General features: G+C 40.9%; 1 protein-coding gene across 1 annotated transcript; it reads right to left on the minus strand.

The window, feature by feature from the left end:
* Positions 1–493: 493 nt before the first annotated feature.
* VSIG1 (V-set and immunoglobulin domain containing 1) lies at positions 494–21,912 on the minus strand. The gene is made up of 7 exons (XM_088482932.1): positions 21,864–21,912; positions 21,169–21,335; positions 14,891–15,080; positions 12,677–12,826; positions 7,061–7,180; positions 5,486–5,612; positions 494–647 (listed from the first exon to the last, which is right to left on the minus strand). The coding sequence occupies exons 1-7, from the start codon at positions 21,910–21,912 to the stop codon at positions 494–496; spliced, it is 957 nt and encodes a 318-aa protein (XP_088339058.1).
* Between the last annotated feature and the right edge of the window lie 2,327 nt (positions 21,913–24,239).

A 24,239-nucleotide genomic window follows, 5' to 3' on the forward strand; every position in this document is an offset into this window, starting at 1 on the left:
TAGGTGAGCTACCAAAATTAAGACTGTGAGCTACCGGTAGCTCGCGAGCTACAGGTTGCAGACCACTGGTCTAGTGTGTATCCAGCATTGGTAGAACAACATTGTTTTGAAACTTTAAACCTGATAGTAAAATGCCCCTGACCTGTAATGCTTGTGTGGCATGGCCAATACCATGTTACTGTCAGGTTAAAAAAAAACACTCCATTTATCTGATATTTTAGGTTTTTACAACCTTAATGTTTGAAATTGAGGTGTTTATGCATACAAGATAGTTTTCAGTATAATATCTACTTGCACTACAAATGCTACTATTTATAAATGGTTTAAACAATAAACAAAGCTGAAAATATAAAATATAAAAAAAATAGTTTAAAATACAGATTTCTCCCCCGAGACAGGGAGTGTTCCACCACACCCTGCGTTTGCTCATCTGTTGTAGGGCACATCTGTACTTGCATTGAGAAATCTGCATCTCATGGCCAGAAGAGGCCTTTTATACTGCAGGATCTTCTACTTCACCATTGGCAGCAGCCATGATTTCAGGCTGGTCTCTGTATTCCCTGGTTTCTGGGGGCTCCGAAACAACCAGGGTCTGACGGGCTGGCTCCTCTGCCTCAGGGTAGGCCTGGGCTGAAGAGGAAATTGTTCTGTAGATAAAATAGAGTCAAATGTTATATACTCTGTTGGGTTTTTTATGCTGCATTTATAGAATAATCATAATGTGCACCTCTGTATTGGCGGTAGATATATGCTCTTGTTTATAATTCTAATTAATATACTGGAGTATATTTAGAAATAATAGCAATGTCCATACAAAAGTGAACGTTTTATACCACAGCAATATGAATCTTTGTAAGCAATTTTTATTTATCAATCTGAGCCTCTTCTTAGAGCCCCGGGCGAAAGCCCCGCTCCTGTGTGGAAATTTTCTCACCCTCGCTGTCAGTCTAATGCTGCTGGTGAGGAGTCCAGGAAATGAGCTTGTTCAAGCAGCGGGTAAACATCCGCTGTGAGACATGACCTGGAGGGGATCTTGCAAAGCCTCTCCGTCTTCACAGGTCCCCCATAGAAGGGTGTAAGGTAATGCCATCTTCGCTGTCTGATGTTTGATTTATAGATACCACAGTCCCCATAGAAGGCTATGGGGAAGCTGCAAGCACCAAAAAAAGGGTAACTTCAAGAGAAATCAGTGCAGTATCCTTCTTCTCAAGTAAAAAAAAACAGCAGTGATAAGGGAGGAAGCGTTTATTGCTGCTTCATAAATATTCCCCACTCTATTGTATTGTACATCTATGCATCTATATTTTTCAGAATAAAAGGGGTGATTATAGCTATAGACTTGGAGCATTTTCTTTTCTTCGCTTGTTTATTGGGAAACCAAAACATTTAGGGACTGATGTAGATTTGGACAAAAGCAACTCCATTTGACAGCCTGGAAATGCCACCAGCGGCAACGCAACCTGCCTCCCTCGCAGTCTGATCTTGCCCCAGATTTGTGGATTTTTGTACGCAACCCAATAGAAATCTCCAATTCCGGAGATACCGTAAGTGTGACATATAACCGAGGGAGGGGTGTGCAAGCATAGGCCAAGTAAAATAAGGGAGTATTTACACGTGTGGGTCACACAGACCACAGCTCAGAACCATATGTAGCTGTCAGAAAGTGATTATCTTGTTGTTGCTGGGGTCTCATTTGGAATTAGGTCTAAATACAGCTAACATTTACAATTTTGCACCTTGGAAACCATTTTATGCAGCAGGGGGAAAATGTAATATGTCTGGACAGATGTAGAGTTGGAAAAGGGGTGTGTCCTAACTGAACTGTTAATCGCAGTGTTTAAATAAAGCTGCCCGATATTTGTGTACTACAAGCTGTACACTTCCTGCATGTAAATATACTACATATGCCTCCTTGGGACATACAATGGTTTGTTCCCTGTGGTTTCCTTTCCTTCTTCTTTGTCATATAGGCTATGTTATACATACTCCACAGTGCTAAATGACTTGGGTTTCTCAAATGATCAAATATTTCTAAGATACTATATTTTGAGAATTTATATTAAAATGTCAAAAAACTACTGAATAATGAAACAAATTTAAAAAATCCTATTCAATGATTTTTAATCATTAACATGCATTATAACTGATTTATGAAAATTCAATGCTGCCCATCCACTAGAAGACAGGCAAAAGACTGCACGATTATAGACATTGTAATCGTGCAGTCGTTTGTTTATTATGTGATGTGCCTACACTGAACAAGCAGTTGTTCAGTGTAGGAACATCAACCATCTGCTAACATGCTGTCGTCAGGTTGACCGGCTTGTTTGCATGATGATAGATGGTCTAAAACAAGCAGCTGGAGCGTGCATCACTGGTCGTTTTAGACATTTTAGTGAACGATCTTCAAACGATTAATGAACGATTGAACGATAACGACATCGTTATCGTTCAATCGCTCAATTTAATCGCCTAGTGGATGGGCACCTTAAGACTGATTTGCTATGCTGTATTTGGAATTGCTTGTTGTGTGATGTTACTACAGGTTGAGTCTCCGCTATCCAAAATGCTTGGGACCAGGAGTATTTTGGATAATGGAATATTCCGTATTTTGGAATATTTGCATAGCATAATGATATATCTTGTGATTGGGACCCCAGTATACACACAGAATGCATGTATGTGTTATATACACCTTTTACACACAGCCTGCAGATAATTTTATACAATATTTTCAATAATTTTGTTGCTCAAACAAAGTTTGTGTACATACATAAAATTCAGTTATGTTTCATATACACTTTATACACACAGCCTGAAGGTGATTTTATACAATATTTGTAATAATTTGTGCCTTCGACAAAGTTTGTGTACATTGAACCATCAAAAATCAAAAGTTTCATTATCTCAGTCATGCCAAAATAATTATATTTTGGAATATTTGGATATGGGAGACTCAACCTGTATATGATTTTTAATGAGGTCTATACAACATTTTTAGACTCCTTTAAATATCTTGCATATGTATATTGACATATTGTGATTTTATTCATAGTGATTATATTTGCATTTAGTTTTTATATATACGTAGAATTTATAATTGTTCCTTATTCAGTTGTATGAGTGACATTTTTATATAAACCACAAAATAACACAGTTTGATAATATATTATCATTTGAGATACCAAAGTCGTTTAGTGCTGAGGTTGTAGAACATTTATTTGTTATACTTTTATTTTATGTTTAGTGGTGGCTGAAAACTAAATTTTAGCATTATATTAAAACACATCTGGATTTCCTCCCAGTGTAATTGACGCAATCATTTAATACACTTATTATATAGTTGTTAATATATGCATTAAGGTGGATCTGCTATACGTGTTTGAAAAGATAGGACCAAGCCCACTGAATTATTCTATCTTTTTTTTTATGCAGCATTAACTAAACTGTACCTACCGTAGGAATTTTGATAGAGAAATAATTTTGAGGCCTTGCTACCAAATGATGTAGTGAGCTAATTACACATAGAGGCATATTACCATCAAATATCCAAATATTAGATAGTGTGGCAGCAGTATAAACAGTAGCGTTGAGGGCAGGGATGGGGACGTGTTTACAAAGCAGGCTTGCCGATTTTCTGGCTGCCCCTTCCGGGAGGGAGCAGGCAGATCGGCATTACTGTGTTTGTGGGCGGAGCGGGGGCGGGACCACGTGATCGTGTCATTTTGGCCCCGCCCCGCTACACAATGCTGATATTACAGGCATTGTGAAGCAGGGGGCGGAGCCAAAATGACGCGATTCGTCATGAATCGCGTCACGGCCCCCCCCACAGTGGGGTTTTCTAAGGTAAGTGTGGGGGGATAAGAGGGGTGGGCAGCAGCCGGGAGGATTGCCTGCCTTCCTGGGAGGTCGGGAGTGGCACCCGATTTTTGGGAGGCTCCCGACCAAATCAGGAGGGTAGGCAAGTATGTTACAAAGTGCCTCAGTACAGGCTAGCCAAGGAGATGTAGCCACCTCCCATGTATTGTGCAAACACCGCCCCCCCTCTTGGGCCTATTATCTACATAATATGGCGTGGCCATGCTTCTGATTGGCCATGCCCCATTTAAGTATCGTGTCCCGAAACTTTTCCTGACAACAGTTGGCCTACATAGCACATTATTGGGGGGTTACGCGGAGGAGGATCACAAGGGGGGTGAGAAGTGTGTTGACGGGATTCGCAGTGACAGAGCTTTATCACAAGCTCTGTCCCTGCATGGGGATGTTAGTACAGCAATGCGATATATTCATGTTAGTACATCCATGTGATATATCCTAAATTCGCAATGCGAATTTCAAAAATATCACACTACAACCGCATCTTAAATGCGTATTTTAGTAAATAGGAGCCTTAGTAAGGGATTGAAACTGGCTGATACTAGCAACTAATAATGTAGCATAATGCTTTATTGCCTTTGTCGGTAGTCTGCACAAAAATGGCCCTACAGTAGGTGATGATATTAACTGATATAAATATGGGCCTGATTCTGAGTTGAGAGTAAAAAGAGTAAGTGATTACTATGCACCTGGTCAAACCACATTGCAATGCAAGGGATGCATATATTTATATTTGTTTTCGCATGCAGGGTAAATACTGGCTGCTTTTGCATGTAGCCCAAATAGTGTCCGCCTTTATTTTACACAGCAATTTAGATTTCACTTTGTACTTACCCCTCTCACATCTAAATCTCTCTGCACATTTAGGAGTCTATTCATCATGGGGGGCCATATGGGACAGGTAAGTAACGCTACTACAGAAGTAGTAGGGTTGCTAATCACGAAGACAGCTGCTTTTCATACCAGCTGTCCCTGCACTGGAGCAATGATGAAGTATCCACCTTGCATTGCATTCAGCATTGCTCCGATGCAGGGACAATTGCTCCAAAAAGCAGCTGTCCTAGCGAACAGTAACACTGCTACTTCTGTATCAGCGTTACTTACCTGTCCCTTCTACCGCCTTCTGCGCATGTGTGACCTGAGGTCAGGCATGCGCAAAGCCACTGGGGAGGCAGTGAGGAGGCGGCAGAAGGATCCCATAGGAAGCAGTGGGGCTCCAACAACAAGCCCTATCTGAACATGGCAATTGTTCTCGCAGACAAACTCCGAAAACTTCAAGTGTTCGGAGCTTGCTGAATATCAGATGGTCCTATAGAACCCCTGATGATAAATGGCCCGTTACCTTAAATATGTGGAAACTAGCGTTTCCGCATGTGTAACGGGGTATTTAGTAATGAATGGACCCCTTAAAATCTGCCCCACCTGCAGTGCAACATAGCTTTACCAAGGTGCAAAGTTACTTGCTCTTCTTTTCTATACTCCCCATTAAGAATCATTCCCTTTATTTCCCAAGCCCCCTCCCCCCCCCAGTTTTCAGGAATTTATTTCCTCTACTTTAAAGCAATGTCCTGTCTCAGACAAAAACTCATTACACTATCAAGTTTCTTACTTCATTTCACTACTTGCTATATGTTTTTTGCTCTTCTTCTTGGCAATAAGGAACCAAACGATGGCAAAAATAATTGCTGCCAAGAGAACTGCTCCAACAATTCCTCCTACGATGATCCCTGCATCACCTAGAGTTAAAAAAACAAACAAACAAACATAATCTTGAGCCCTACAGTGTGCGTAAAGTTACAGAAACTAAGCAAAGCTATAGAGGTAAATGTAAAAGCCTGCAAACTTCAGGCAAAGGCTGGTTCCTGGCGTGTCTGGCACATGTTTTATAGTAGAGATCAGCAAAACTAGGTTGGTTTTATCTTTTAAATGATCGCTACTTTAAAACATCGTCCCTACTCACCGGGAAACCGTCTGCAGTTCGGTTCTCCAGAAATCCAAATTTCGTGAACCCAGATCCGAGATCCGAGTCGCGGTTCTGATATCCTGAGGAGATCTGGACAGATCAGAGTCGCGGTTCTGATATCCTGAGGAGATCTGGACATATCCGAGTCACAGTCCTGATCTTTTCGCAGTGCGGAATTTAGATTTAAATCTGACTTTCGGGTTTTGGATTGCAAAAATCACATGATTTCAGCCGTTTTAAAAAACTTTAGCAATTTTTTTTTTTTTTTTTTTAAACCAGATCCAAAACCAAACCAAAAACACTTGAGGGTAATTTTGCAAAACCAAAACATGAAGATGAATCCAGATCCAAATCCAAAACACGGGGGTCAGCGCACATCTCTAGATCACAGGGTATTACATTTACCCCATAAATTCCTCACTAGATTTCAAATGGTGACAGAGAGGCTCAGAGACACTGCAGGGCCAGGGATTCCATAGATAGAAATGTAACACACACACACAAACAGTGATCCAGGGACCAATAAGAAGTGCATCCAGTAGGGTAATCACCAAAGCCGTAACTACACTTTTTGGTGCCCTGTGCCAGAAAGAGCATTGGCGCCGCCCCGTCCCCATTTTTCAGATAGGGACATAAGATAGTAGACCCAAAAAGGGGCCTTGGACTCATGGGAAAATGCCAGGGAAGAGATAGGGGAGGCCAGGAGTTGCTGTGGATAAAAGAAGAGGAATCTACAAGTAAGAATGATAATAAACAGGAAAATTGACAGGCCCAAACAGTGCCCCCTGACCTGCGGTGCCATGGCACTGGTGGCACTACCCTAGTTACGGCCCTGGTAATCACTGTCTCCCCCGCAACACCATTCTATGTCAGCGCCCCCTGCTGGTCGTCTACCTGGCTTATAGTGGTGACATATGTAAGGGAGACTGGTGTAGAGGCACAGTGCTATCTAGCAAATAAACTTACTCACTGATTACTGAGCTGTATAGCTTGTGAGTGCTAGAGGTATTGAAAACGTTCCTATTGCTTTAAGGGTCTAAATATCTCATTATCCCCCACTCCCCCAACAAAGAAAGCCAGCCTTTGAGTTGATGATCAATATCAGATGGAGTTGGATCTTCTAAAATAAAAGCACTGACTTTGGTGAAACCCCCCCCCCCCCCCCCGAAAAAAAACAAAAACAAACATAAATACAACATGCAAGTCACACGAATACTATACCTCCGGTATGTAGATCCAGCTGACAGGTTGCATTGCCTAGGCTGTTGCTTGCTGTGCATTGGTAGTATCCATCTTCAAATTTAGTCATATTACCTAAAGTCAGGACTCCATTCTCCTGCTCTGTCAAAGGAGTTTACAAATGAATAAATTACTTGCAAATCAAAACAGAATGTACTGTCCAGCACTTACTGTGCATAGTGTACATGGAATACCAAGGACTCCTAAGACCAGTGATGTGTGGTGAGGTCAATAGCTGGGGAAGCACACAGCATAAAAACACAGTTTTTATATCAAAACTCTGGAGCATGACAGGGAGTATGATAGGGTAGGGAGTATGACAGGGGAGGCTCTGCAAGTATGATAGGGTAGGGAGTATGACAGGGGAGGCTCTGCAAGTATGATAGGGTAGGGAGTATGACAGGGGAGGCTCTGCACGTATGATAGGGTAGGGAGTATGACAGGGGAGGCTCTGCAAGTATGATAGGGTAGGGAGTATGACAGGGGAGGCTCTGCCTGTATGATAGGGTAGGGAGTATGACAGGGGAGGCTCTGCACGTATGATAGGGTAGCGAGTATGACAGGGGAGGCTCTGCAAGTATGATAATGTAGGGGGTATGACAGGGGAGGCTCTGCACGTATGATAGGGTAGGGGGTATGACAGGGGAGGCTCTGCACGTATGATAGGGTAGGGAGTATAACAGGGGAGGCTCTGCACATATGATAGGGAGTATGACAGGGGAGGCTCTGCACGTATGATAGGGTAGGGAGTATGACAGGGGAGTCTCTGCAAGTATGCTAGGGTAGGGAGTATGACAGGGGAGGCTCTGCAAGTATGATAGGATAGGGAGTATGACGGGAGTCTCTGCAAGTATGATAGGGTAGGGAGTATGACAGGGGAGGCTCTGCACGTATGATAGGGTAGGGAGTATGACAGGGGATGCTCTGCACATATGATAGGGAGTATGACAGGGGAGGCTCTGCACGTATGATAGGGTAGGGAGTATGACAGGGGAGGCTCTGCAAGTATGATAGGGTAGGGAGTATGACAAGTGAGGCTCTGCACGTATGATAGGGTAGGGACTAGGGAGTATGACAGGGGAGGCTCTGCACGTATGATAGGGGTAGGGAGTATGACGGGAGTCTCTGCAAGTATGATAGGGTAGGGAGTATGACAAGGGAGGCTCTGCACGTATGATAGGGTAGGGAGTATGACAGGGGAGGCTGTGCAAGTATGATAGGGTAGGGAGTATGACAGGGGAGGCTCTGCACGTATGATAGGGTAGGGAGTATGACAGGGGAGGCTCTGCACGTATGATAGGGTAGGGAGTATGACAGGGGAGGCTCTGCACGTATGATAGGGTAGGGAGTATGACAGGGGAGGCTCTGCATGTATGATAGGGTAGGGAGTATGACAGGGGAGGCTCTGCACGTATGATAGGGTAAGAAGTATGACAGGGGAGTCTCTGCACGTATGATAGGGTAGGGAGTATGACAGGGGAGGTTCTGCACGTATGATAGGGTAGGGAGTATGACAGGGGAGGCTCTGCAAGTATGATAGGGGAGGGAGTATGACAGGGGAGGCTCTGCAAGTATGATAGGGGAGGGAGTATGACAGTGGTGGCTCTGCAAGTATGATAGGGTAGGGAGTATGACAGTGGAGGCTCTGCACGTATGATAGGGTAGGGAGTATGACAGGGGAGGCTCTGCACGTATGATAGGGTAGGGAGTATGACAGGGGAGGCTCTGCACATATGATAGGGAGTATGACAGGGGAGGCTCTGCACGTATGATAGGGTAGGGAGTATGACGGGAGGCTCTGCAAGTATTATAGGGTAGGGAGTATGACAGGGGAGGCTCTGCACGTATGATAGGGTAGGGAGTATGACAGGGGAGGCTCTGCACATATGATAGGGAGTATGACAGGGGAGGCTCTGCACGTATGATAGGGTAGGGAGTATGACGGGAGGCTCTGCAAGTATGATAGGGTAGGAAGTATGACAGGGGAGGCTCTGCACGTATGATAGGGTAGGGAGTATGACAGGGGAGGCTCTGCACATATGATAGGGAGTATGACAGGGGAGGCTCTGCACGTCCCTGCCTAAGACGTGTGGATAAAAGTTTCATGATGGTCATTCAGCACTTTCCTCAGTGAGCTGAGCCATGCTACTTCCACATGTAGAACTGACATGGCAAAAACAATATGGCAGTCATTAAGGGTGATGCAACATTGGTCTACACCAAATGTGGACTGCACAAGCCCTGCATTGGTAGTGGCTGATATGTACCTCTTCTATACTGTCATTATACATGCTGGAGACAATTAGTACCTATTTCTCTGGCATGTTCAGGGAACAATTACAAATGGCTGCAGACCCCCAAGCCAAGACACAGGGGTAGATTACTAAATGTTGGGTTTTTTAAAAATACTGATCATCGGCAGCTTTGACTTGTTGCAGATTTAAAACTCTCGGTCAAAGCCGCCACAGTCAGCTACTTTGAAAAACCCACGTTTAGTAAATATACTGCAAAATGTCCAAAATATGCTAATAATGTGGAATGGCAATGTTAGTCATTTGCTTTTCTGAAATTCTCATTTCTGCTATAACTGTTACATTTGCACCCACCCTCCAAAATCTTGCACTTATCACTGTTCTTCTTAATCTCTATATGCTGTAGTATATGCTTAACAATAAAATAATACTGTAATGAGTCCACATCCCAGCATCTCAGATAATAGGGTGAGGCCATGATACACTGCACTGGGGATGTAGCCACGTTGCATTGGAGCATGCCAAGTGCTTATAGTGTTCTAAGCCCACTCTAGCCTTCTTCCCTCTGAAAATACCCTTGTAATGATCCACACTGAGCAGGACACCAAAGGCTTGTTTGGTAACACTGCATTTAGATGCATTAAGCTATAGCAACCTATCAGCCATTTGCTCTCACTGGACTTGATTCAGAGTCAGGCGCAAATGCCGCCATGACTGCGATTCTGTATGCAGTGACTGTGTGAAAATATGCAAATGTCGCAGTCGCCTGGATTTGTCTGCTTTGACAATCTAAGTGATTGCGTACAGAGACGCAGCTCAGTCGCAGATCACTCACAATCGGCCCTGAATGGCTTTGGGAACTGAGACGCCAGAGCCAATTTGTTGCATATGGGACAGAGACACATCCAGAAATCGTTTGCGACATGCCAGCGTCCCACATCCCCGTTGCCGAGCACAAATGGTCCCTGCCTGTCGACCACTTTGCGTATAAATCCTCACTGAGCGATATATCTGTAATGACCCTTAACGCATGCGCAGTGAGACTCAGACGTATGCACAGATCACCGATAATTGCTCAGCTATGTAAATATCGGCACTCTGCGTCCATCTCTGAGTCAGCCCAATTGTCCAATGTGCACTAGACTGAGACTAATTGCTACTATGATCTGATTTAGTGCAATTATTGCTCTGAAATGTAATACTAGTAAATAGGCCATAAATTCTACTTATTATAGTCAAATGCTAATGTATTTTGGTAGCAAAAAATATTTAAAACAAAAATATTTATTTATTTTTGCCACATGTTAATTTTACATGATATACTAGCTCCGGTATTTGACCACAACAATGATGAAAACTGATTCCTTATACAATACAATATTTTCTACTCTCTTGTGGACCCTTTTACGTAGACTAAATGATTGGCACTGGACACTTCATATTGTTGTTATGGATGATTTTATTTACTTTTACTGAACATTTTTTTATAGACACATTACTTAATAATAATAACATGTAACAAAAAGTTAAAATAGTAGCAGAACAGTCCATTACCAGGCTCCATTGCAACATCTAGGGGGAAAGGGGACCAGTGATACAAGTGCATCCACCCCTAAGGCCCAGGTTCTGTTCTTCTGAGCCGTGTGGAATCAGACCAGTGTTAATAGTTTATTTTTTATCAATTAACAAAATGCAAAGAGAATGAAAATAAGAAAGATCTGAATTAAATCAATATGTGGTGTGACCACCCTTTGCCTTCAAAACAGCATCAATTCTTCTAGGTATACTTGCACAGTTTTTGAAGGAACTTGGCAGGGAGGTTGTGCCAAACATCTTGGAGAACTAGCCACAGATCTTCTATGGATTTAGGCTTGCTCAAATCCTCCTGTCTCTTCATGTAATCCCATACAGACTCGATGATGTTGATATCAGGGCTCTATAGGGGCCATATCATCACTTCCAGGACTCCTTGTTCCTCTTTACGCTGATGATATTTCTTAATGACGTTGGCTGTATGTTTGGGGTCATTATACTGCTACAGAATAAATTTGGAGCCAATCAGACACCTCCCTGATAGTACTGCATGATGGATAAGTACCTGCCTGTATTTCTCAGCATTGAGGACACCATTAATCCTGACCAAATCCCCAACTCTATTTGCTGAAATGCAGACCCAAACTTGCAAGGAACTTCCACCATGCTTCACTGTTGCCTGCAGACACTCATTATTGTACCGCTCACCAGCCCTTCAGCAAACAAACTGCCTTCTGTTACAGCCAAATATTTCAAAGTTTGACTCATCAGTCCAGAGCACCTGCTGCTATTTTTCTGTACCCCAGTTCCTATGTTTTCATGCATAGTTGAGTTGCTTGGCCTTGTTTCCACGTTGAAGGTATGGCTTTTTGGCCACAATTATTTCATGAAGACCACATCTGGCCAGACTTCTCCGAACAGTAGATGGGTGTACCTGGGTCCCGCTGGTTTCTGCCAGTTCTGACCTGATGGCACTGCAGAACATCTTCCGATTTCAAAGGGAAGTAAGCATGATGTCTTTCATCTGATGCACTAAGTTTCCTTGGCCGACCACTGAATCTACGGTCCTCAACGTTGCCCGTTTTTATTTTTTGCTTCATCAAAGGAGCTTGAACCCCAGTCTGCTTTGAAATCTTTGCCTGGGAGAGACCTTGCTGATGCAGTATAACTACCTTGTGTCTTGTTACTGCGCTCAGTTATGCCATGGTGTATGACCTGTGACATGAAATGGTCTTCTACACCTCACCTTTGTAGCAGAGCTTGGCTGTTCCTCACATAGTTATAAGCCTCCTACACAGCTGTTTCTGTTTCAATTAATGACTGTTTCAACCTACATATAAAAATGATGATCATTATCACCTGTTTGGTATGATTGGTTAATCATACACCTGACTATAATCCTACAATATCCCTGACTTTGTGCAAGTGTACCTAGAAGAATTGATGCTGTTTTGAGGGCAAAGTGTTCTCACACCAAATATTGATTAGATTTCTATTCTGTCCACTCACTTTGCATTTTAATTGATACAAATAAACTATTAACACTTATGAGCCACAAATATAAGTGGGACGGAGACTGAAGATAGAGAGCTCCTAACCCTATTCAGATAGTACTATCATAATTCAGATTTCTTTTTAAATATTTTTTTTCCTTACTGACAAGCATATATTTGATTAATATGTATTTCTAGTTGACAGCTACATCCCACTGAATGAAGCAGCTGCTATTCCCACAGTCCATATCTCTCTAGCTACACCGGCATGAGCATCACCTTCAACAGTTGTTGGATCTTGAGGACTAAATTTCACTCACCCAAATATATTGGCTTCAGTACTCCATTGACTAATCTGTTCCAGGTATATGTTGGGCGAGGCATCCCCACCGTGGAACCACATAACAGTGTAACAGCATGTCCCATTGCTATGTGTCCTTCGATACTGCAGTGTGGAGTAGATGGTGCGACTGTAAGATAAATTGGAAATGGCATGACATCACACAGCTAACAAAAAACATCCCCAAACGATGGACATCTCTCAGTGCTACTGTACTGCTATGCACCCTATATATATAGCCTTCTGCACTATAATAAAGAAAATGTACATTTATCATTTAAGTCTTTGGTACAGTAGAGCTGTGGGAAAGCGGGATTGTGTGAGATTAATATGAGGCAAACTGCATGATAAAAGGATCTCTCTTTATATATTGAGATTTTAGCAGTCAATTAGGCAGTTTTAGATCTAATGCCCCAAACCTGCATCATGAATGTACCTATGTGGATCCTTTACATGTCATATTTAGCCATGTAAATGGCCACTTGGCTGTTGGACCGAGCAGCCGTATCAAACTACTAAAAAGCCAGATTTAGACTGTCATTAATAAATGGCATTTGTGTTGTATTCAATACACGGTGGCCATGGCCAGTGCAGTGGAAAGGTCAGTAGGCCTTCAGGACCAGAAGCAGGTAATGACTTTGAAGCAGTAGGCCACATAAATGCACCCAGCTTCATGGTGGACAGGTCCAAACGCACCAGGAATTGCAGTAAGAGGGACTTTACAAGATGACAGAAGATCACCAGTGGTAGCTTCGTCAGTTCAGTGAATGACTGAGCCTCTGTATTTAGATTTTTACACACCTCTAGTGGGGCGTCTGGCTATCTGGCTAGTGAAGGGAAAGCAATATTGATGATGCAAGGAGATGTATTTGACATACCAAGCTTGCTAAGCAGGTTCAAGGCCTTGCTGGTATTCTGCCAAGTGTATGTATCATCTGGAGGTACCTTGCTCACAATTTGCATCTAGTTTCCCAGTAGGTGCATGGGTTCCTTCAGTTTCAAATGTACCCACTCATACTACAAGTTTCTCATTTGGGGGCCCTTTTCACTGGAGTGAGAAGTGTGTTAGTAATGGGGAGCAAGAGTCAGGTGACCCTAGTGGTGAGGCGGGGACATGTCTAATTCAGCTAAGGGCAGACTTTACATTTGTTTTGAGGGTACATTAAGCAGGAGATTGGGGAGAAAATTCTATGGGATTAGTACAAGGATATTTTTCTGTTACTCTCCTTGGGACATTATTTACAAGTAGAAGAAAGATGAAAAAATAAAGGAAAGATCCATGTCTTTTTATCAGAGGAATGAAGAATTCCAAAAAGAAAGACTCTTGTACACGTACTTTATCTAATATTTGTTGTGGTACCCTATATTGTCATTATGACAATGATAATTATATTGGGGGTGCAGCCTTATGACAACTTAGTAATATCAAAACCTGTGTAAAGCCCAACGTGCTTTATACTGACTGCGGGCGCCATTTAAAATTTTCACCTCTTACCCTCCAGGAAGCGGTGGCTTACGATAACCGGCGCTTTGTAAATAAAGCCTGTTACCTTTGAGTGGCGCACAATAACATAAAACTAAATTTTTAATATGTTTATTCAAAATGTCCAATAATTGGACTTGAGCCAGTAAAATATTTTAAAACCTAAATAAACACAGAAAGATGTGTCAAAGATATGTGAACTAGAGGATGATGTGAATAAAACTAAAAGAGTGCCGCTGTGTGCTTTTTATAAATATACTTTTATTCCATCAATAAAGCTGTGTGTGTGTGTATTCATTTCTGTCCATATATTAGAATAATTGCGGATCTTTCCTCACAATTTTATGAAAATGTTATATATACAGGTAGGTAAGAGTAGACCTGTCCTTTAGATCATGTCTGTACTTGTGTTGCGTGTCTCAATTCTTACTGGATTGTCAGCGCATACTAGAGTGTTAGGGTGAGGGGGCTGCCATACATGTCTAGTGTGGTATACAAAGTACTTTATGTACTTTGTAGTAATATCAAATTTTAAATGATGGCCTCAGTCTGTAGGGAAGATTTGGAGCTTACTGGTGAGGTTACAGTGCTCATAAAAATGGGCTCAGATGGGAGATTAGCAGTGAAAAATGTTATAGGCCAGTCCTATGTGCAGCAATCTAAATATGTCCAAGATTTATAAAAAGAGATGAATATGCTGTAAATAATTACCCTGTACAACCAGCTGAATATGTGCTTGATCTATAGAAGGCAATTTGGACACCTCACAGGTGTATAATCCAGTATCCTGTGGCTGCATGTTTGAAATAGTTATTGAAGCGTTTCCGGTGTCATTGTATGCAGTCACTCTGTTTTTAAACCTTTTCCATGTAAATGTTACTGCACTTTGCAAAGCATACACCTAGAACACAAAACCGAAATATCAGACTGTTATAATTATAGCATACACAACCCCCCCATTTAGATGGGACATGCCTGATTTGATTGAACTTGCAGAGTGTCTAATAAATCAGCACATATGTCCAACCATAAGTGGCAAAATCATACCCTTATTTTCTTTTTTGTGAGCTGTATTTGATTTGTCAAAAGACCATATCGGGAGATATATCCATCGTCTGCAAATGAGAATTATTAAGAGTGCACTAAAATGTAACTTGTATGAAAGAACTATTAATATATTTCAAATATGCACGTAGATCTGTGGGGAGATCAGTGTGATCGCTACCCCCGCACAGCAAAGCAGGCAGAGAGAAACTGGTGCTGACAGACAGGAGGTGAAAAGAGTTAAGGGGGTCTGGGGGACAGGCCCAGGCCCCACCAAGGCCCCTCCAACAAGTGTGGGAAATTACTACCCCCCCCCCCTCTTAATGCCCTTAACACTACCACAATATTTTTGTCAGTTGAGACAAAATTCCTGACTGTTGGGATTCTGGGATGTTTCCTATTTGGGGACAGTTATGATATAAACATTTAGCCCACTGACAGACCGCTCACATGCCCAGTGAGAGGGTACAATCAGAGGTGTAATGTGGAGCCATGGTGCTACAACGCACCCCCCCTTCTATCTTAGAGCAAGCGATAGTAGTGACCCTTAGTAGTACCTCCCGCACACCAACATGCACCCCTATGCTCACCAGCATGCCACTTGACATATTCTCCCCTGGACAACAACATGAACACCTCCTGCACAATAACTTGACACCCCCTTCACAAATACATGACCCCCCTGCATAACATACATGACCAACACTGCACAACATGACCACCCCTACATAACATGACCTCCCCTGCACAACAATATAACCCCCAGTACAACAAGCTCCCCCTGCACAACATGACCCCCATGCAAAAAATATGATCCCCTGCACAACAATATGATCCAACCTGCACAACAACATGCCCCCTTCTACACAACAACAACATGTCCCCTTTCTGAACAATAACATGGCCCTTCCTGCACAACAACAACATGCCCCCTTCCTTCCCAATAACAATATACCCCACTCCTGCACAACAAAAACATGCCTCCCTCCTGCACAACAACATGTTCTCCTCCTACACAACAACACGCCCCCTTTCTGTACATCAACATGCCCCTCTGCACTCCAGATTAGCCACCACAAATTTTCAATTACCTGATCCTGGAGTGCTCTCAGAAGTTGAACCTGGCTGGAACTCCTGCAGCCAGCATCCCCCTGTGCAGTGTGACTGGAACAGTCACATAACATCATAACATAATCGTATCAGCAGGAAATCTTCTGGTCAGGAACTTCTATGCTAGTTCCTTTTTCCTGCAGTCTACTAACTAGGAAGTACAAATATATGCATGAGCTCCACCTGCTCCACCCATGCTATGCCCCTGGGTACGATTCTACCTTTAATGCCCCAGAGCAGATGTTAAGTTTATGTCCTGTTTTTATTATGGCAACAGACAACTTAAAAACTTTTTTTTACAAATGATCTTGTTAATTGGAAAACAGGTATTATAATATTTTCCCTTCCCCTACTTATTTGTGATCTCCTACATAATAATACTTAACTAGAAACTACTTATTCACCTGCTCTCAGTGTACATGCAGGGCCGGCTCTACCATTAGACAGCTTTAGGCAGATGCCTAGGGTGCCAGGATCTGGGGGGCCTCCACTTAGTCTGCCCATCACATAATTAAGGATGTCTCTGAGAGAGACATCCTTGTCGTACTCAATGCAGACAAGCGGCTGGGGAACTTAAGAATCTGCCTCCACACTTTCACCTTACTGACTAGTAAGTGGGCATAAGTGATGGTGGGGGGCAGTAGGCTGAAGTTTTGCCTAGGGTGCCCAGAAACCTTGCACCAGCCCTGTGTACTTGATAACAGATCTAAGCAACCTGTACACTTGCACTTGTCTACTTTATGAACCTCCTCTCTGGGAGATTCTGGAGGTGAAAGCTGACAAAGCATTGTGTAGTAGAGAGCGGGACCACCATGATGCTGTGCAAGTGGAAGGTGCCTGGGAGTTTTGTTAAACCACCCTCAAATGTTTTGGTTTGATTTCGGTTTTGGTATTGGTTTTTGATTTCTTTCAAAAATTATAAAAACAGCTAAAATCATTGAATTTGGACCTGTTTTGTTCCTTTAGTATTATTAACAACAATAACATTAATTCCCAGCAATTTCCAGTAATTTCCAGTCAATTTTGACAGCCTCACAGCACCTGAAATCATGGTGGCGGAACTTAAATGCAATCCAAAACACACAAGATCCGTTTTTTAAATACAAGTTCCGAATTGTGAGAAGACCTCAGCCAGGACTCGGCACCACTCGGAGCCCCAAAGTGATTCAGAACTGAGACTCTATTGGACTCGGAACCCCTAAGATCGGGTGTATTCTCTAATTAAAAGTAGGGTTCTAGATAGGTCTTCACATCTACAGATTTGTTAAATATTTCTTCACTTATTTCAGTAAGCATCTCCCAAGAGCAGGGAGTAGGCCTGCACCGTGAGGTGCACAAGGCAGAACCGTCCTGGTACATAAATGCAAATCCAAAGCGTTTTGCACTGTACATCAAATGTGCTTCATAAATGAGGTCCAATTGAGGTAAAAGATCATCTGTGAAATTTGGATAGCTAGTTTAATTGAAGACTACCAATCTAATGAATATTGATGCCAGAAAGTAGAGTTATGGAAACAATCTACGTATTGGATTTTTATTTTTTATGTTCATGTACAATACAGTAAATGGTCCTTCTGCAGATTGCTACAAAATATAGCAAGCCTTGTGATCATTACTTTAGTCTTACTTCTACCGTAATTTATTAATCTAAGTTTACCTGATATTTCCAGCTACACTTTCCCCGTGCATCTCTGCCAATTTCCATCTTTATACACTGATTCACTGACCCTTCCTTCAAACTGGAGCATGGGGAATGCTGTACAACGTATCTAAGAACTTAACCAATCCTACTATCCGCTTAATATAGAAACCAGCAGGACAGAAGCCAAAGTGAATGAATGGTGCCGGTATCAAGTCATTTTTCTAACCTTACATTTCCCTAGAACGTGCAACATATGCAATTATACAGGGCACCATCAGCTGCATATTTCTCAAGCTCCGTACCTTTGTTGGCACTTCTCTTATTAATGACTGCATGACCTATATTAGGAAATAAACTACCCATATTTTATCTTAATATATTGTTTAAGCAACAGTATAACAAAAAAAGAGAAAAGTCTTTTCTACAATTAAAAATAACAAAAGTAATTTAAAACCTACCAACATTATAGGAAAATATTTAAAGATTTCAATGCTCTAGTCTAAGGGCCAATCTAAGAACATGCCGTGAAAATAGCTATTTTTTTTATATATGGTATATTGGCCCATAGCACTAAGACCTAAGACTTAACTAAATCCTTTGCAGTGCCAGTCCATGGAGAATTGCCCTGCAGGACCCAGATAGCTAGTTCATGTGTGACAGACTGGGGCTTTCAGTTCCACTTAGTTTCAGTGATGCACCTATGTTATGGCATCCTGGTGATGATTGAAGCAGTGCTTGTATCACCACAATCCTTGTTAAATAGGTTTCCCAACGCTTTGAACACTCACTTACACTCTTATGATAAATTTACCCTTTAAAGATGCCTTTGTCTGGCTGCATATAACATACCACACTTACCATTACTTATATAAAAATGTACTCCCTCTCTGCGTTACAGCTAACATTGTGCCACTCTATATTTCAAACTGCTGTGTAAATAGCAAAAATCTCAACATCACAACACGCAAACAAATACAAATTAGAACAATCTTAAGTCCAAAGTTCTCACCATTGTGCCCCACCCAAACTTTATGCACAACCCATGAAGGATGCAATGTATTATCAGCATCTTAACATTTAAAATAAACTTTTCAGTATAATGCGATGGAACCAGCGGAGAATTGGCAATCGCTTATACAAGAGCTGTCTATTTTGGATTTAAAAACACACGACGGTCTGTGTTTTCTATTGTAGATGCACTAATTATAATTACTTAATAAAACCTTGCAATATTTCATTCCTTTTGAATAGTTATTAAAGTCAAGCTTAATGAAAATAAAAACCGAATAAAGCAAGTAGAATTTCTATGCTTTTTTAAGCATTTAAAGAATCGTTTTGGCTACATTACTTCTTTTCAAAAAACTCCTATGAAAAATAATAGCATGTAGCAGCAAGTTACATCAAGAGGGAGGTGGGATCTAAGGGCCAGATTCAGACCAGGTCGCAAGGCTGCGTTCATACGCAGCCGGATGATGTTCGCAATCTGCGCATGCGTATATAAGATGCAGTGCGCGAACCAGTCGCTGCGATCGGGAAGCGATCGCAGCCAGTACATAGACGCTCCGCAAGCATGAGTGACAGGACGTGCCATTTGTGGGTGGTGACGGGGGGAGGTCGATGGTAACGGGGGTGTGGTGGTACGAATGCAGGCGTGTCTGTGCGTCTGAACGCCATTTCAGGGACGTAAATAATTAAGATGCATCGTCAGCATACACGTCACATGGTTAAAATACACACAGCAGCACTCATAGTGTTTGCGGTAGGGTATGGTCAACCACAAGTGGTGCGTATGGGTCCGATGTCAGCCGATGTTACCGAATATTTAATAGACTTCCTGGAGATGACGTATGTTACTAAGGAAAAGTGGGCGTCTTGTGTCAGGCTGGTGGGCACCTAATTTCATACCGCTATCGCACGGCAAAACATAGTGGGCGTGCTAATATCTTGCTTGCGATCGCGGGATATGCATACTTTGACTAGGGACGGCTGCGTGCGAACGCAGCCTTGCGACTGGGTCTGAATCAGGCCCTAAGTCTCACAAATTGTGTAGAGAAAAACTATACAAAAATATCTCCTGTAAATGACAATAGATTTTCATTAAAAAAAAAGAATCAACCAACATTAACTTATTGCATGGTGTATTGGCAAAGAGTCAAACATTGTTAAAACGTTTGCATTTGAGCTGGTCACCATGCCATTCTGTGTTATTGGTTAGATATAGCCAGCATAATGTTGTAAAATACACCTATCATGGCTAATATGGTATATAATATACAGCTAATGCATAAACACATGTAATCTCTTGCTTCATGTTCATAATTTGTATTCATTTATAAATGGTGTTAAAAGCAATCTTCTCAATATCATCAGCCCATAATTTAAATTTGACAAGTTAACTATACAATAATTATAACTTCCTTGTGTCACGGAACTCCTCTTATGAATAAAAAAATTAAACATTAGCCAAAATTCACAAATAATAAAAATAGATTAAGGGGAAAGCCATACAGGTACTTTTCCAGCTGTGTTGTTATGTAAAATTAAAGTGGCACAGTTTTGAACCAGCATCTTCTTGGAGCAAATTAAAAATTGAAGTCACACACCACCATTTTGACACAAACTGCCCATTCCTATTAATACTTTGTGATATAAAAAAATCCCATAGATGGCATCATATACAGTACCATTATTAATTATTATTATTATTATTATTATTATTACTAATAATAATACAATATTCTGAAAATGATTCATCATTTTATTTACTGTATATACTATAGAAATCCAATAGTATTGACTAAGGGTGGGGTTATCATGGAATCAGGAAAAATAAAAATGAAGCATAACTTTCAACCTGTTCCATACTTAGAGCTACTGACAATAAATGACACGGTTATTTATTTATGTTACTATTATCTGGCAATGGACTAAAATAAAAATGCTCAGTTTATATTAGCACACAAAATAATGTCAGATAATAATAATAATAATAATAATAATAATAATAATAATACTGCATATATTGCACCAATTTGTAAAGTGAAACAATTTTCAGAGAAGTTCAATGGTAATTGGATAGTCATATTATCTTTAAAAACCCTGAAGACTATTTACTTCTAGAAATAATACTGGTATATACAGTATATTTGTGACTAACAAAAACAATTAGGTGAGGAAGATTTTGTATACTCACAACATTCGACTGCTGTGAATGAGCTTCTAAAAGACTCCATTGTATATACAGGTTGTTTGATTTGGACTCAGGAAAATTGTAAGCACAGTGGAGAGTGGCGCTGTGACCCGCAGTCACATTAATAACTGGGTTTGGTACTGTCACCTGAGTAGCACAGTGGATGGAACCTAAAGATAGAGATGGCACAGGTTAGGTTTCCCTAAGTCGCTACATTTGCCACTACAGTGATAAGATACATATTGAACGTCACATGAATCTGCAAAATTTTACCAATGTGATATCAACAGTGAACTTGTAAAACTGTCACATGTAAAATAAATTTAAGCCAAATTGGATATTGGCAACATTATGGAATTAGGGGATAACATTTCTCAAAATTGCTCACAAGTTCCACATGAATTATTTACCATCATTTTGTCACCATATGGAAATCACACAGTTTAAAACCATGCAACTGTTGAATTAAATAAACACATTATTTAACATAGAACTACATATGACAGAATATATAATGAATACTGACTGTTCTGTCACTTGGGAGTTTTTCAGACATATTGTGGACCAGACACATTGGTAACATATGATTACAAGTATGGTGCAAATATAGTCAACATTTCTGTGTTTTTTGTTTTATTTTACTCTAGATCCTAGTATGAGACACTTAGTAATTGTTTTGTGTTCATATTTCTGCTTACCTGGAAGGCTCCATACAAACATTAAACTCCAGAGAAAGGACAACAGCATTATGCCAAGAGGTCTGGACTGTGAAGAACCAGGTGCTGCCGTGGTTTGGTTTCAGTCTCTTGTGACTTCAATCAAATGTTTCCTCTTATCGTTGAGCATCAACAAGTCAACAAGGGCTTTTCGCACTCCTGCTTTATCAAAAACACTCCCAATATGGCTCTGTGGCTTTTTCTGTTTTCAGTTGAACTATATTTCAGGGTGTGTGCAGGTGATACACTTGTATTGTGTTAACCCCTCTGTTCTGGGGAGGGGATTACACACTTATTAAACTGTAGATGTTTCTTACAATCACATATGTGCTATTATTTATCTTATACTAATGTGAGCTAATAAGCAAACCTCATTGTTATTATTAGCCTATTAGGAAACAGCTGCATGTCATTGTTATATAACATTGGGCTCATATTTTAGAGAATACATCAAAGTATAAGATGGCACTAATTATTACATGGGTGATATATGGACTGTATCATGTTTGCCAGTTTTTTTTTTTTGCAAACCGTATGAAATGCCGCCTTCGGAAACAACATGAGCCATGAGGTCATTCCCCCTGGCGACACAGGAAGAGGATCACCAGGTGGCATTGCCCAACAGTGACTGTTATGGCCAGTAGTGAACAGATGGGGAGAGTGATCAGTGTCATCAGAGCCAGGAAGATGGAGGAGTCATGCACTCCCTTATCATTGCAGAGGTGGATTGTGGCAACTGACACGAGGGGCTGTAAAGTCAGCACAGGAGTATACATGTAAGGAGGTTCCACTGAAACTTAGATAAAGAGGAGGAGTCACTCATGTGAGCTTTGGGGGGAAGTGAACCACTCTACAGAAATGGGGTAAAAAGCTCCACTCAAGAGGGTGGAAGTTCCCAGGCTGTATGATTTGTGATCTGCAGCCTGAAGAAGCTTCCATCTGTACTCCTTCTGATCAGTACCAGCACAGTGCACTTACAGGGCATGCTCATGTGTTACTCTTCTAGGACAATACCAACTATCCTAGGACAAAATTTACCCATTCTGTTATAAGTATATAAATGTACTGTACCTCCTGTGTGAGTTTCCAGCACTATTGATGCTTTGAGTAATACTGCTTTCCCTGAATAGAATTTGGTCCCGCTCAATACAAGGAAACAAACATCCCTGCACACACACAGTTCTATATAGTATAGTATAGTATATGGTGACACACAGACATCACTGAATTGAAAAATAATACAATGGATACTGACATTTTCAGCTAATGCACCTAAAAATGTACTGTTATTCAGTATGACTTTGCAGAATGCTTTAATATTTTTTTGTGCTAAACTTTTATATTGCTCACCAACGATTATCAATCTTATAACACTATTTTCAACATACTGTCATTTCTTAACATATAAGAGTAGTAAAGAAATTACATGGAAATATAAATTAAACTAACTAAAACATAACCATACGTTATTCTGGGTTCCAGGCAGAAAACGTAATGATTTTTGAACTATATATACTTGACAAATTCTCTTCCAGCCATCACTGGTAACCTTATTGTTGGAGATACTTCAGGAATCTTATGGTTAGCGATACATTAGTAACTTTATAGATGGTAATACATCAGTTACCTTATAGTTGGAGATACTCCAGTGACTTTATATATCGTAATACATCAGTAACCTAATATATGGTGATACATCAGTAACCTTATGTATGGTGATACATTAGTTACCTTATAGTTGGAGATACTCCAGTAACCTTATGTATGGTTATACATCAGTGACCTTATATATTGTAATACATCAGTAACCTTATGTATGGTGATACATCAGTAACCTTATGTATGGTGATACATCAGTAACCTTATGTATGGTGATACATCAGTGACCTTATAGTTGGAGATACTCCAGTAACCTTATATTTGGTGATACATCAGTGACCTTATAGTTGGAGATACTTCAGGAATCTTATAGTTAGTGATACATTATAACTTTATAGATGGTAATACATCAGTTACCTTATAGTTGGCGATACTCCAGTGACCTTATATATGGTAATAAATCAGTAACCTTATATATGGTAATACATCAGTTACCCTATAATTGCAGATACTCCAGTAACCTTATATATGGTTATACATCAGTGACCTTATATATTGTAATACATCAGTGACCTTATATATGGTAATAAATCAGTAACCTTATATATGGTAATAGATCAGTTACCCTATAATTGCAGATACTCCAGTAACCTTATATATGGTTATACATCAGTGACCTTATATATTGTAATACATCAGTGACCTTATAGTTGGAGATACTCCAGTAACCTTATATATGGTAATAAATCAGTAACCTTA

This window comes from Taudactylus pleione, unplaced genomic scaffold, assembly GCF_031769625.1.
Source record: "Taudactylus pleione unplaced genomic scaffold, aTauple2 ptg000296l, whole genome shotgun sequence".
NCBI classification, from domain to species: domain Eukaryota; kingdom Metazoa; phylum Chordata; class Amphibia; order Anura; family Myobatrachidae; genus Taudactylus; species Taudactylus pleione.

Excerpts from the sequence above, each read along its gene's own strand:
- VSIG1 (XM_088482932.1), bottom strand. The coding sequence starts at position 21,912 with ATGCTGTTGTCCTTTCTCTGGAGTTTAATGTTTGTATGGAGCCTTCCA. Across the intron at positions 21,336-21,863 it reads GTTTGTATGGAGCCTTCCAG|GTTCCATCCACTGTGCTACT; the intron begins GTAAGCAGAAAT and ends CTCTATCTTTAG. Across the intron at positions 648-5,485 it reads ATAGCAAGTAGTGAAATGAA|AACAATTTCCTCTTCAGCCC; the intron begins GTAAGAAACTTG and ends TTTTATCTACAG.